At 44.3% G+C, this 16,296-nt stretch overlaps 1 protein-coding gene across 1 annotated transcript in view; it reads right to left on the bottom strand.

The window, feature by feature from the left end:
• LOC126092834 (protein O-mannosyl-transferase TMTC2-like) overlaps positions 1 to 12,861 on the bottom strand; it is a 445,889-nt gene extending 433,028 nt beyond the window's left edge. The window contains exons 1-3 of the mRNA XM_049908564.1: positions 12,731 to 12,861; positions 12,280 to 12,613; positions 11,847 to 12,186 (exon numbers count right to left, since the gene is read on the bottom strand). Of these exons, the coding sequence (XP_049764521.1) occupies positions 11,847 to 12,186; positions 12,280 to 12,613; positions 12,731 to 12,861 (805 nt within the window). The remainder of the gene's footprint in view (positions 1 to 11,846; positions 12,187 to 12,279; positions 12,614 to 12,730) is intronic.
• Between the last annotated feature and the right edge of the window lie 3,435 nt (positions 12,862 to 16,296).

Below are 16,296 nucleotides of genomic sequence, written 5' to 3'. Positions count from 1 at the left end.
CCTACTCAACAAGACCTACTCCACACGCTCTCTAAATAGTTCTAAAATGTAACAAAATAACGAATACAGTTGTTTTTGTTGTGGTCTTCACTCCAGAGACTGGTTTGATGCAGCTCTCCATGCTACTCTAGCCTGTGGAAGCTTCTTCATCTCCCAGTACCTACTGCAGCCTACATCCTTTTGAATCTGCTTAGTGTATTCATCTCTTGGTCTTCCTCTACAATTTTTACCCTCCACGCTGTCCTCCAGTACTAAACTGGTGATCCCTTGATGCCTCAGAACATGTCCTACCAACCGATCCCTTCTTCTAGTCAAGTTGTGCAACAAATTTCTCTTCTCCCCAATTCTGTTCAATATTTCCTCATTAGTTATATGATCTACACATCTAATCTTCAGCATTCTTTTGTAGCACCACGTTTCTAAAGCTTCTATTCTCTTCTTGTCTAAACTATTTATCGTCCATGTTACACTTCCATACATGGCTACACTCCATACAAATACTTCCAGAAACGACTTCCTGACACTTAAATCAATACTCGATGTTAACAAATTTCTCTTCTTCAGAAACGCTTTCCTTGCCATTGCCTGTCTAGATTTTATATCCTCTCTACTTCGACCATCATCAGTTATTTTGCTTCCCAAATAGCAAAACTCCTTTACTACTTTAAGTGTCTCATTTCCTAATCTAATTCCCTCAGCATCACCCCACTTAATTCGACTACATTCCATTATCCTCGTTTTGCTTTTGTTGATGTTCATCTTATACCCTCCTTTCAAGACACTGTCCATTCCGTTCAACTGCTCTTCCAAGTCCTTTGCTGTCTCTGACAGAATTACAATGTCATCGGCGAACCTCAAAGTTCTTATTTCTTCTCCATGGATTTTAATACCTACTCCGAACTTTTCTTTTGTTTCCTTTACTGCTTGCTCAATATACAGATTGAATAGCATCTGGGATAGGCTACAACCCTGTCTCACTCCCTTCCCAACCGCTGCTTCCCTTTCATGCCCCTCGACTCTTATAACTGCCATCTGGTTTCTGTACAAATTGCAAATAGCCTTTCGCTCCCTGAATTTTACCCCTGCCACCTTCAGAATTTGAAAGAGAGTATTCCAGTTAATATTTTCAAAAGGTTTCTCTAAGTCTGCAAATGCTAGAAACGTATACAGTGAGGAGACAAAAGTCCAAGGATACCTCCTAACATCGAATCGGACCTGCTTCTTCCCAGAGTACTGCAGTAACTCGACCTGGAATGAACTCGGTAAGTCACTGGAAGACAGCTGCAGAAATACTGATCCATGCAGGCTCCGTCCATGATCGCGAAAATGCTGCCGGTGCACAATTTTGTGCAAGGACTGTCCACTGGATTATGTCCCACAAACGTTCGATGTCATTTCATGTCGGGCGGTCTGAGTGGCCAAATCCTTCCCTCAAGTTGTCGACAATATTCTTCAAACCCATCGAGAACAATTGTCGCCCTGTGACACAGAACGGTGTCATCCTTAAAAATGACATTCTTGTTTAGGAGTATGAAGTCTACGAATGTGGTCTCCGTGTAGCCAAACATAACCGTTTCTAGTCAACGATCGGTTCTGTTGGACCAGAGGACCCAGTTCGTTCCATGCAAACACAGACCACAGCATTATGTAGTCCTCAGAGTGCCTTATTGATATCTTTGGTCGGCCGGGATGGCCGAGCGGTTCTAGGCGCTACAGTCTGGAACCGCGCAGCCGCTACGGTCGCAGGCTCGGATCCTGCCTCGGGCATGGATGTGTGTGATGTCCTTATGTTAGTTAGGTTTAATTAGTTCTCAGTTCTAATTGACTATGAATAGTGGTCAAAGGCATTTTTTTGACAACTTTGGTCCATGGCTTCATGAGACCTGTGCCACACTCCAGCCCTAGTCAGCTCTTACCAACTGAAATCGGGACTCATCTGACCAGGTCACGGTTTTCCAATAATATAGGGTCCAGTCAACACAGTCACGAGCCAAGCAGAGGCGCTGCAGGCTATGTCGCGCGGCTAGCAATGGCATTCGTGTTGGTCGTCTGCTGTCATGGCCCATTAACACCAAATTTCGTGTCACTGTCCTATCGGATGCATTCTTCGTGCGTCCCACTTTGATTTCTGCAGTTATTTCATGGACTGTTGCTTGTCTGTTTGCACTCACAACTCTATGCAAACGCCGCTGCTTCGAACGTCAAGTGAAGGCCTTCGGCCATTGCTTTGTCCGTGATGAGAGGTAACGCCTGAAATTTGATATTCTCGGGACACTCTTGACATTGTGGATCTCGGAATGCAGAATTCCCTAACGATTTCCGAAATGGAATGTCCCATGCATTTAAGTCCAACTACCATTCGGCGTTCAAAGCCCCTTAACTCCCGTCATGCGGCCATAATAACGTCGCACACCTTTTCATGCGAATCACCTGAGTACAAATGACAGTTTCCCCAGTGCTCCGCCCTTTTACACCTTATGTACGCGATACTATCCCCATCCATATGTGTGCATACCACTATCCCATGACTTAAGCTCAGTGTATAGATTTAGTAACACCACGCTTACTCCACCACTTCTAATTGTGTGAGTGTATGTGTGTGTGTGTTTGTGTGTGTGTGTGTGCGTGTGTGTGTGTGTGTGTGTGTGTGTGTGTGTGTGTGTGTGTATGTGTGTGTGTGTGTAAAACCGAGCAGTATGATTACCAACGAAAATAAGCTTCAATTGCGTGTTCAACATTAGTCATATAACCTCTGCTTGAAAGAGACGTAAATTCAGGATACGTGTCAAAAATGGTTCAAATGGCTCTGAACAATATGCGACTTAACTTCTGAGGTCATCAGTCGCCTAGAACTTAGAACTAATTAAACCTAACTAACCTAAGGACATCACACACATCCATGCCCGAGGAAGGATTCGAACCTGCGATCGTAGCGGTCGCTCGGCTCCAGACTGTAGCGCCTAGAACCGCATGGCCACTGCGGCCGGCGGATATGTGTCACATCATGAGAACTTGTATTCAGAGCAATGCTTAAGAGCAGTAGCATCTGAACCAAGGAATGCAGGAAACAATCCAACTCACAAATCAAGTGATAAGTTAATGGTGTGAAATACAAAGCTACACTGAAATGGCTCATGTTGTTTTATCACAAAAAACTGTTTTAAAGTGTAAGTGATTTGTCAGTTTTTATTCGTGTTCATTCATTTTGCTTGAGTCGTAGTATGATATGCATTAATAAGGCTGTTGCTTCAGTTGTCCCTGTGTTCGAAAAATGTTGTCAATATGTATTGGTATAATTCATTTACAAGGTTTACAAATGTGTTTTGTAGATATTTGACAAGGTTATGTAGTTAGTGTCCCTACTCGTGCTGCAATGCAATGATATTCTTAGAGGCCTTAAGTCCCTACACATGAACTCATGCTTGTTAAAAAAATTAATAATAAATATGCTATATATTTCTATAATATATCTTTTAAATGTTTGAATAAAAAGTTACCAATTCGTTTCTAAGACCTATTCAGCATTTACACAGGTCCTCTCAAGTTAACGTCATGGTCGTAGACACTCCCGGTGTTACGGTTGTGGACCTGATGCAGAAAATTGTAGTCTTCTCCAGATTTAATAGACGATCCGGGATTTTCTAAAGAACTCGTAACTCATTAATAGTGCACTGTTGCCTACAAATGCGATGACGGCACGTGGAACATCTCCCTCTACGGGAACAAGTACACAACAAATTGTAACATGTAGTGGCTGACAGAGTACTGCATTTCTTATTAAAGTAGACCGCGGAAGAAATTTGAGCCTAATTAGATGGGGCTCGATTTAAAAGTTTAAATTTCAAATATACTTTTAGTAACTATTGTAAAATTTCATACTGATGGCACTGACTGGTCATAGCTTTACGATCGCAGTTATCCCGGGAACTGTGGGTAAGGGGACCCATGTTTAGTGTACATCTACAAAGGAGACTGTTTACAGAACATCCGTGAGACTCATTCGTGAGTGCTACTGGAGTGTGTTTGGTAGTCTCACTAGGTCGGATTAAAGGAAGGCGTGGAAGCAATTCAGAGAAGTGCAGCTAAATTTGTTACAGTTAGGCAGGGCCAACTCTCGAGAATTACAGGCATCCTTCATGACTCATGTTGGAATCCCTGGAGGGACACATAACCGAGAAAAGTTAAAGAATTGACTTCTACAGCCGAATAGAGGACGATTCTACTGCCGCCAAGCTACTGATCGCAGTGTATTGAATGGTTTGTTACTTTCAATTGCTATGTAGGAGTCGTACGTTAGCGACCAAATACAACGGTTAGGGCGCCTTTTTCTCGTGGATACCAAAATGGAAACCAAAATGAGGTGTTGTTGTTATTCCCAGGAATGAAGTTTAATATTCTATTATAAGCTACCGCCTCAAATTTATTGAGAAAACGAGGAGGAGGGAATTGCGTCTATAATCACAAGTCACCTTCTTATCTCCACTTTTGTAAATGGTTGCTACTTACGCTAACTTTTGTTCAAAAAAATGGCTCTGAGAACTATGGGACTTACCATCTGAGGTCATCAGTCCCCTTAGAACTTAGAACTACTTAAACCTAACTAACCTAAGGACATCACACACATCCATGCCCGAGGTAGGATTCGGACCTGCGACCGTAGCGGTCGCGCGGTTCCAGACTGAAGCGCCTAGAACCGCTCGGCCACACCGGCCGGCTTAATTTGTGTTTGTAAGAAAATATATCTTGACCACTCCACTGATTAGAAAGGTAATTGAAGGCCGTAGCACAAATTACATTTGAATACTTTGGTTGAATAGAATCGTAATCATAAGAGTTATTGCTCTTCAGTTACCTAATGGTATTTGTAACCTCTGTAACAATTCATCTGCGAAACATTTTTGGCGCTCTAAGTCTGCTTAATGGATCTGCTTTTCATGATCCATTTTTCATTCCTATGTGCATTTTAAGTCTTAATTAGTGCTAGTCCACAGCAGTAAATATAGCTCGCCCTTCTTGTCACAACACACTTTGATTCGAGATGTCAGCCACCATTTCTCTCGGCTAACACCACCATCTTTTCAGGGAAAAGTGGACTCATTAGAGTTGTATGATATATTTAAGATAGAACTAAAATTCGCATAAGTGGTGTGTCGATGGTAAAAATCTAGCTATTCTTCATCGAGTGAAATCTGCGTGAATAGTGTGATTCTTTGAAATCATACTTTTCCTTCGTAGCTCAGTATGACGTGATGGCACGTAATATCTTCCATTTAATAATCACAGCCAGAAAAGTCATTTGTGACTATGCTCTCATCTATTTCCTGCATACTTTTTTCTCTTCTTTTGCAACTGAATTTTTTAGTAATTTTTTTCCGCAGACATGTCTTATTTGCCACCTAAGTGTAATAGGCAGTTCCAGTGGGTATAAACAGGTAAAAGTGTTAAGTTTGTCGACAGTTACATGTTTTTGTTTTCAGATATGTAGTTTCTCATGGCAGTGCTTCACGTTACCTTAGTCCCAATAGTTAGATGGACACTACTGTGATTTAGCACTTATTTATAATTTCTTCTATGATTTATGTGTGTCCATTCGTTCCAGGAGACTCTTCTGGACTAAACTGCAGCTAAGTTCAGAAGTGTTTGTGTAGGAGAAGACAGACACGTACAGCGGTTGGACAAAAATAAAGAAATACCGCGGAAATGTACGCTTGAACATAAATGTAGACGCTAGCCAATTCTGCAAGTGGCACTGTTCTATTTGACAGCGAACGGAACTTATTCAGTGTCCTCAGTGCCTTGCAAGTGTTAGCTGTACACTTGTGAGGGCATTATGTCGCAGCTAGGTGTAGTCGAATGTGGAAAAATTGTTGTGCCCATATGGGTGGTGCTGCCAAACAAATGGTTCAAATGGCTCTGAGCACTATGGGACTCAACTGCTGTGGTCATAAGTCCCCTAGAACTTAGAACTACTTAAACCTAACTAACCTAAGGACAGCACACAACACCCAGCCATTACGAGGCGGAGAAAATCCCTGACCCCGCCGGGAATCGAACCCGGGAACCCGGGCGTGGGAAGCGAGAACGCTACCGCACGACCACGAGATGCTGGCAGGTGGTGCTGCCGTAACCAAGTGAAACTGCTTGGGACAGTACTGAACATTTGTATTGCATACAGGGAAAATGGAAAAAAATGTTATCCGCTAAGCCACAACGAGGACGAAAGCGTGTGTTGAGTGATCGTGCCGAAAAAAAAGAGCATGACAGCTGCAAAAGTCATTGTGAAACGGAATGTCGTGAACTCTGTCAGCACCTAAACAACACGGAGGGAGCTCCAAAAGCTGGAAACTGCAGATCGAGCGGGAACTCAAAAACCATTTATCTGTGAAGAAAATGTCCTTACAGAAAAATATGGAGCTGTTTCCATAAAACCTTATGTACAGAGCAATGGCAGAATGTCGTTTGGTCGGATGAGTCGTGTTTCACACCGCTCCAAATTCTGGCCAAGAGTGTAACATGGCGGGGGTTCGGTTTTGTTTTGGTCAGCCGTATCGTGACATTCCATGGGCCCTATGGTTACTCTACAAAGTCGTATTACTGCCTTGGATTATGTCACCATTTTGGCTGATTATGTGCATCCCATGGTACAATGATTGTTCCCACATGGTGATACTGTGTAAAAGACGACAAAGGCTCTTGTTCACACAGCTCGCGTGGCCCAGAAATGTTTTCGTGAGGACGACAATGAATCTCCGAAGGCCGTCTCAGTCACCAAATCTCAGTGATATTGAGGCTTTATGATCCCCTTTGGAGGGAAGGGTGCATGATAGTTATGCAACTCGATTGTCGTTCCGCAAACTTGCCACTGTTTTGCTGGAAGAAAGGTATGAGATTCTGTTGATAACTATAGAGGACCTGAATTTACCCATTGCGAGACGACGGGAGAATGTTTTGAGTGTCAACGGCTTTCCTATAGCGTACTAGACATTGTAATGTAATGAGCTTTCTTTGAGTTTTCTTGATTATTAATCTCTAGTAGGTTCAGAGAATATAAACACAGACCAAGATGTCCACCGTGCAGTGTCTCAACCGTAGATTGCTCACTTTCAGTGTGTTACTGTGGTATCACGTGTTGATATCACCACACAGACATTGCGAAGGTGGCAATAGAGGTTTCCATCAGACGCTGATAGCAGTCGTATGAGACCTGGCAGATCCAATGGTGTGTGCCGGCGGAGCCACGCCTCCAGAGGCTATGGACTGTGACTGTACTCTGTGGCCACAATAGAGGACGGCCGACAGCAGCCAGTCAACCCACTTGGGCTTGGAGCCTGTTTGCTACAGCGTCATTGTTTGTGCATAGTTCAGAGAGTCTCCCCTTTGTTGAGGTTGAGAGCTGGATTCTTATTTCTTGCTGCATTATTTGCAATGAGTCTTCGTACAATTGGAGAACACCTAAGTCAAGTAGATCTTCTGTCTGCTGCGTTATCTTACACGCTGATCATTTCTGCTCCTGTCCACCTTTAATACATACTACTGTACGAGTGACTTTCAGAGTGTTTAATGATCAGTTGTACGATCAGTGACTGTCTTCGTTAGTTGCACAATTTCTGTGTAAGCACGAGCCACTGAATTAAAGTCTTATTTATATTCGACGTTAGACTGCATTACGCACTAGTTTTATTGGATTGTTGACTGGTTTGTATACAGACATTGTTTTCTTGACCTAGGAATATTACACTACTGGCCATTAAAATTGCTACACCAAGAAGAAATGCAGAAGATAAAAGGGTATTCATTGGACAAATATATTATACTAGAACTGACATGTGATTACATTTTCAGTGCATAGATCCTGAGAAATCAGTACCCAGAACTCGCCTGGGCATTGAGTTAAACAGAGCTTGGATGGCGTGTACAGGTACAGCTGCCCATGCAGATCTAACACGATACCACAGTTCATAAAGAGTATTGACTGGCTTATTGTGACGAAGCAGTTGCCCGGCCACCATTGACCAGACGTTTTTAGTTGGTGAGAGCTCTCGAGAATGTGCTGGTCAGGGCAGCAGTCGAACATTTTCCGTATCCAGAAAGGCCCGTCGAGGACCTGCAACATGCGGTCGTGCACTATCCTGCTGAAATGTAGGGTTTCGCAGGGATCGAATGAAGGGTAGAGCCACGGGTTGTAACACATCTGAAATGTAACGTCCACTGTTCAAAGTGCCGTCAATGCGAACAAGAGGTGACCTAGACGTGTAACAAATGGCACCCCATACCATCACGCCGGGTGATACGCCGGTATGGCGATGACGAATACACGCCTCCAATGTGCGTTCACCGCGATGTCGCTAAACACGAATGCGACCATCATGATGCTGTAAACACAACCTGGATTCATTGGAACAAATGACGTTTTGCTATTCGTGCACCCAGGTTCGTCGTTGAGTACACCATCGCAGGTGCTCCTGTCTGTGATGCAGCATCAAGAGTAACCGCAACCATGGTCTCCGAGCTGATAGTCCATGCTGCTGCAAACGTCGTCGAACTGTTCGTGCAGATGGTTGTTGTCTTGCAAACGTCCCCCTATGTTCGAGTCAGGGATCGAGACGTGGCTGCACGATCCGTTACAGCCATGCGGGTAAGATGCCTGTCGTCTCGACTGCTAGTGTTACGAGGCCGCTGGGATCCAGCACGGCGTTCCGTATTACCCTCCTGAACTCACCGATTCCATATTCGGCTAACAGTCATTGGATCTCGACCAACGCGAGCAGCAATGTCGCGATACGATAAACCGCAATCGCGGTAGGCTACAATCCGACATTTATAGTACGCATTTCTCGTCCTTACACGAGGCATCACAACAACGTTTCACCAGGCAACGCCGGTCAACTGCTGTTGGTGTATGAGAAATCGTTTCGAAACTTTCGTTATGTCAGCACGTTGTAGGTGTCGCCAACGGCGCCAACCTTGTGTGAATGCTCAGAAAAGCTAATCGTTTGCGTATCACAGCATCTTCTTCCTGTCAGTTAAATTTCGCGTCTGTAGCACGTCATCCTCGTGGTGTAGCAATTTTAAGGGGCTCCGGAACGCCCTATACTTGCAATGTTAAAATAACGCTTATAAATTACATCTTTCCTCACAAAGTATTTGAGGTAGGAAGTTGAACTTTTTACAGATTATTTATTGGAATATGGGCTACAACTTAACACAGGGATTTTACAAAATTTTAGTTCAGTTATTAAAGATGATTTTTTTTTCAGTTGCAAATAAAATTCACAACATTTTTTTGCAATTTTTTATTTATATATTCAAAAATATACAGTTTTTTGGAAAAAGGCTGTGTTAAATTATGCAGAAGGTACTGTGTAACATTTACTGAAAGTTTGAAACAAATATGTTTGGAAGATCCTTAGAAAACATGTAATTAGTATGAGAAAATAAAAGTTTTGGGAATCGAGCGACAAAGATTGGATTAACTTTTTAGTGCATTCCACGTCCATAGGATGGATTATCTTCTTCCTCTGCAAACTCCTCCTCCAGCTTCCTCTTGTTCCTCCTCCTGTTTACTCTTGCTTGTATTTCTAGACTCTTTACAGCCCTGTCTGCAGCCCGAAGGCGTTCCTTGTCTAAAGCAAGCATCGCTCGTACCATGTTAGAACCTATCTTCATTCCCATATTTTTAAATGCCTTGCACCTTACAATGTTGCCATCATTGAAAGTCGCAACAACATCATACACACCAAAGTGGTTTCTATTCCAACAAATACAGTCTTGGGGATTCTCGACCATATAACACTATTTACACTTTCATTGGGGTTTTGAGTTTTTCCGTGAATACACTTTTTCAACAGTTCAGGTGCTGCTAAGTCTCTGAAAATAGGTTTTATCACCTCCATTATTGCATGACGCAGACTATGCTTATGAGTGTACACTTCACCAGTTAGCAATCCTTTGTTATATTTACACCAACTGTCTTCTCTTTGGGACACAAGCTATGTTGGGGATTTTCATCGGTTGAAGAAGTATGAAAAAAAAAAAAAGAGCCCAAACAGCCTTCTTCATTTCGTCGACACTTTGTGTATTTTGCCTAATAGCCATTCCATAATAGTTCTGTATTTTGTCAATTACACTGTCAGTTAACCTTCCTTTCCCATCCAACCCTTTACCATCACTGAGTTTTTGTTTTTTGTACGAAGCTTTCAGTCGCCGAAGTCTTGTTCCCATTCGCTTCTGTACGTGTCCAATACACTCAAATTTCTGCACTACAACATCATCACCACCATAGGGCTTCAGTCCTTGAACATGTTTGAAACTTTTAGAATCACCGTCTCCAAGGTAATTAACATATCGCACTTTATCACACGCCTCAGAACACTGGAATATACTGGAAACACCAGCCACTTCCATTCCTCCACTACTGCGACTGTAGTTAGCTCTGCAATTATTTTCATGTGTACTTTTATATTTTTGTGGACATCTACAATACTTTGATATTACTGCTACATCTAAAACTTTCCCTGTATACATACTAGTGGCAGATACTACACCATGAAGAGATGTGTGTCCCCGTTTATGCCAGGTACCATCGAACGCTGCAGTCAAATCTGTGTTACCATTATTTTCCATTACTGCCTCTTCCACAGCGTTCTTCATAGATTCTATACAGACATCTTCTACTTTAGACCCTATTAATTTATTATAGGTCGTAAACTTGGTTGGGGGATTTGGAAGATTCATGATGCCACAGAAAATTGCACCTGCAGTAGCACCCTTACCAACTGAACGCAAGGAATAAACAAATCTAATGTTGTGTTCGTAGATTTTGCTACCATTTTCTTCAGTTGCAGTTACTGCAACACTGTTCCAAAAGGTGGTCATGTATGAACACTTATCACATTTCAGTTGTATTTCACTAGCAAGTCCTACGTGCTTTATTATGGAGAGTTCCAGACCAACTTCACTACAATGAATACATCTTACACAGTTTGAAAAAATTCCTTTGTGAACCGACATATCAAATATTTCATTCACAGCCGAATCGCCCATAAAACATTCATAGTTTTCACTCATTGAACCAAGCTTCTTCTGTGAAGTATTTTCTTTCCCACTTTGACTGCTATGGGCAGGTGTACTTGAGAGTTTAGGTTCACTCACTTGGTTATCGTCTTTATTGTTTACAGTAATAACACATACCTTTGGCTTTCCAACATTTCTTCTTTTCTAAAAAGCCTTCAGAGGATTTCTAATAACTTTACTTTTACTCATTATTATACTTCAACAAAACAGAGACTCAAGAAACAGAATTAATTACGAATATTTTCGAGATAACGACAGAGTAAATAAACATGAAACAATCGACAATCACACCAGCGATATATATTGAACCATCACAGGTTAGCCACAACACATACTTTATCTCACATCACTAAAATGTACCTGATGAACACGGACGTTAATAATAACACCATTTGACAGCAGTTTAATAGCGCCACAGTGGGTCACGCCCATGTAGAACACATTTCAAAAAAAATTTAAAAATAGTTGTAGTCTTCGGAATTGAATAAATTATATATCTATTAAAAGGTAATAGTCTGCAGATTCAAAAAACGCAAAAAAGTAAAAATTGAACTTTTCATGATTTTGAGCCTTTCCGGAGCCCTTTAATGGCCAGTAGTGTAAATTAGTTGTTAGACTGCATTACGCACTAGTTTTATTGGGTTGTTGACTGGTTTGTATCCAGACATTGTCTTTCTGTATCAGGACCAAGTAATATTAGTTGCGTTGGTAGCCCAGTCTACCTTAAACAGAAGCCCTCTTGCTAGAAGTGGAGTGACAAGTGTGGCGCGTACCTTTTGGCGGGTTGACGGCGACGCCGGAGCGGTAGAGGCTCTCCTCGTCCCGCCAGTCGTGGTTCCTGCGCAGCGTGCGCGCGCTCAGCGCCACCAGCAGCAGCGCCGCGCAGGCGATGGCGAGGCGGCGGCCGGCGCGCTCGGCCAGCAGGTGCCAGCCCAGGGCCACCAGCAGGCACCAGCCCACGCTCGGCATGTAGAGCACGCGCTCCGCCAGCACGAAGCCCACGTAGAACAGCAGGTTGGTCGCCGGCAGGAACGGCACCACGAGGAACGCCAGCGAGATGAGCAGCACCTCGGGGGCCGACGCGTGCGCCCGCCTGGGGCCCGGCCGCGGCCGCTGCGGCAGCTGGTGCTGGTGGTGGTGCTGGTGGTGGTGCTGGTGGTGCTGGTGCGGCTGCTGCTGCGGTTGGTGGCGGTGGTGCTTGCCCGCCGGCGCGCAGTAGCACTCGGCACCCGCCGCGATGGCGTTGTTGTTGTTGGTGCTGCGGCAGTGAGCCGAGTGCTGGTCGGTGGTGCAGTGCCTGCACACGGGGCACGGGGTGGGCACCGCGCAGGCGGACGCCGCCGCCGCAGACGCCGCCGCCTGGAGTCGCGGGGGCGGCGGGGGCGCGCGCTGGCGCCTGTGCGCGGGCGGCGCCGGGGCGGCCTTCCTCCAGGAGGCGGAGAGCGCGCGCAGCAGCGAGGCGTAGAGCGCGGCGGCGGCCGGCAGGCGCGCGTCCATCAGCGACAGCACGCGCGGCACGGCGTCCATGGACCAGTCGAAGCTGAGCACGGCGGGGCAGAGCAGCAGCCAGGCGTTGGCCGCCGGCAGGTAGAGGAAGGTGAGGGCGCGCGCCAGCGCCGAGGGGCAGCGCGCCGCCGGGTTGTCGGCGGCGGCGAACTGCGGCGCGCGCAGCCCGGCCAGCAGGGCGCGCGCCCCCAGCGCCAGCCACAGCCACGCCACCAGCACCAGCACGCTGCCCGCCGCGCCGCGCACCACCCGCTGTCGACACAACAACACGAACGACGTCATCCATACTGCAGAGACCCACACAGTCACGCTGGACTGTAAACACCACTACTTATTTAACTTTTTATACCTGGGATTCACAGTCATGTAGAACTTTATAGAAGACATCATATTTACACCAGTAACTGTAACACTTTCTTTATTTCACGATTGCGATTTCGGCCTTTGGCCTTTAGCAAGTGAAGATGTTTTACTTTTTTTTCTTTATTGTATTCAATTCCCCATCGGGGCGGGCTGGCAGCAACATATGCCCTGCTCTTCAGCCGAAAGACATAGAACAAACAATAGAAGACATTTAAAAATATAAAAAGGAGAAAATATGGTGAACATAGATATAAATAAGAGGGAACATCATGGAAGGCAATAGACAAAGAAAGGGGCGACTCTAAAATGGAGATAAAAACCGTAAAAAAGGCGCGCACACAAAAAACCACACATTGGGACAATTAAAAGAACACAAGGCACAGTATGACTGGAGCATAAAAGTATCGACGGATGGCGTAGCACATAACAAACACTGACAGTGAACCTCAACGCAGCACACAATTAAAATCACACCTCTTGATGCACAGGAGAAACAGCACTAAACACAACGCTGACGTGGCACTCTGACGATGATCAAAACGGAGGATCTGCCAGGCGCAAGGAGATGAGGGAGACCGGAAGAAGGGAGGGAGGGAAGAGAGGGGCAGGAGATGGGTGGGGGACGCACTGAAGAGGGCCAGGTAGGGAGGGATGTGGGAAGGAAAGAGGCAAGTATGGGGTGCAGCGTCTCAAGGGGGGGGGGGTGGAAAATCCGCTCTGGGAGAAGGAGGGGAGAGAGAAAAGGGGACCCTGGGGAGGGGGGACGGGAACAAGGCCACGCTATAGTTGGAAGGAACGATAGATGTCACGACGAAGTTCATCATCCAGGAGGGGGAGGCGCTGGAAATTGCCCTGATGAAGGAGATGGAGGGTTTCGAGGTGGAAAGACGGAGGGATACAGCGGTAGAGGCGCGGCAACATGCGGGGGGTGGAGAGGTAGGAGGAAACCATAGGGCGGGGGGGGGGGGAAGATGTTATGGCTATTAGGCCATGTCAACCTAAAATGAGCTGACACAACGACATAAAGTGTTACAGTCACTGGCGTAAATATAATGTCTTTCACCAGTACTTATGCAAAACCATCATGATTCACTGCCTAGAGCCTGTAGTATCCATTTCAGGTTTGTTAAAATTTACGTCGTGGCTCAGTTGTTTCTACAGAGTGATACAGAAGTAACTGTACACACTTCGGTGGTGTAATGTACGCCTCAGAATAAGACTAAAACGTTACATAATGTTTTCTCTGAAACTACTTCAGTTCAGAGTAATACAGTAGAGTAGGAATCCCAAGTGAAAAAAAAAAAAAAGACCGTGACGTGCTCCACTTCTTTCCATCTCGGAATGTTGGAGCTTCCGTTCATCTCATTCTTTACAGTTCCACAGCTATTTTCAACAACTAGTGTAGTTGTGCAACACTCTCAGTTCCAGCACCATACACGAGCTCTCTGAGATGACGCCATAGGTAAGTAAAGCCATAGGTAAGTAAAGTAAGGTAAGTAAGAAGTAATAAATTAAAACGTCATATATGACGCGGCAGTTTTCAGGCATTTCAGTGTTTATGACGTTATATCTGTACTACATGCCTTAATGATATACTTCATGCCTTAATGATATACTTCAGTGGGCATATTCAGCGACATATGTGGCTATTCTCTGCGAAATGTGTTGCAAAAGAGTTAATAGTGAAGAAGTACGGTAATAAATTAGCACGTCACACGGTCCAGAGAGCAGCAGACTATCCGATGTAGTCATTCTAATCTAATGCTAGGGAAGAAAATGAGTAATTTATTTATTTCATTTCATTCCCTCCAAACCCCAAACCAGCTAAAACATGGTAGTTCAAGATCAAGGGTTAGGTCGAAATATTTTAGTGTGTTCGTTTATTGGATAGGACGGTCGTAAACTGTAAGGTATAAGTCATTGAGATGAAAACTACGTGTGGTTCGTCCTGTAAGTATTTAATGGGTTAAGATTCAGAGATCTGTCGGACCAAGCAACTGGTCCAGCACGACCTGACCTCTTAGTGGGATAAGCTAATTTGATATACGCTCTTGCCTCCCGATTGTAATGTGTCGGCGCACTGTCAGTAAAGCAACATCATTTGATATGCAGACGAAAACGACACGTCGACAACCTGGACTAGCCCATGATGTAATGCCTGCCACAAATGACATTATGAAACATAACTCGGGAATAAAGCAGTCTCAGACGAAGCTTTACTTCATATTTTACTTTTATTTTGATCCATACATTACACTCACGAAGTGTGTAAAGTTACTTTTGGACCACCTTGAATAATGCCCTTGCAGTCCACAAGAAAGCTATACATGCTCGAATCAACGTTGGTTATACGATAAGACAACAACGGGAGTGTAGCCGGTGTAAGTGACTGGTGACTGAGGACAGTGTACTGAACAACATTATATCAGTATATTTACATCATTCCAGAAAGAGAAGCAGTGGTTGGGAAGGGAGTAAGACAGGGTTGTAGCCTCTCCCCGATGTTATTCAATCTGTATATTGAGCAAGCAGTAAATGAAACAAAAGAAAAATTCGGAGTAGGTATTAAAATCCATGGAGAAGAAATAAAAACTTTGAGGTTCGCCGATGACATTGTAATTCTGTCAGAGATAGCAAAGGACCTGGAAGAACAGTTGAATGGAATGGACAGAGTCTTGAAAGGAGGATATAAGATGAACATCAACAAAAGCAAAACAAGGATAATGGAATGTAGTCGAATTAAGTCGGGCGATGCTGAGGGAATTATATTAGGAAATGAGACACTTAAAATAGTAAAGGAGCTTTGCTATTTGGGGAGCAAAATAACTGATGATAGTCGAAGTAGAGAGGATATAAAATGTAGACTGGCAATGGCAAGGAAAGCGTTTTTGAAGAAGAGAAATTTGTTAACATCGAGTATAGATTTAAGTGTCAGGAAGTCATTTCTGAAAGTATTTGTGTGGAGTGTAGCCATGTATGGAAGTGAAACATGAATGATAAATAGTTTGGACAAGAAGAGAATAGAAGCTTTCGAAATGTGGTGCTACAGAAGAATGCTGAAGATTAGGTGGGTAGATCACATAACTAATGAGGAAGTATTGAATAGGATTGGGGAGATGAGAAATTTGTGGCACAACTTGACTAGAAGAAAGGATCGGTTGGTAGGACATGTTCTGAGGCATCAAGGGATCACCAATTTAGTATTGGAGGGCAGCGTGGATGGTAAAAATCGTAGAAGGACACCAAGAGATGAATACACTAAGCAGATTCAGAAGGATGTAGGTTGCAGTAGGTACTGGGAGATGAAGAAGCTTGCACAGGATAGAGTAGCATGGAGAGCTGGATCAAACCAGT

This window comes from Schistocerca cancellata, chromosome 7 (assembly GCF_023864275.1).
Source record: "Schistocerca cancellata isolate TAMUIC-IGC-003103 chromosome 7, iqSchCanc2.1, whole genome shotgun sequence".
NCBI lineage: Eukaryota > Metazoa > Arthropoda > Insecta > Orthoptera > Acrididae > Schistocerca > Schistocerca cancellata.
This window is presented reverse-complemented; position numbering and strand designations above follow the sequence as displayed.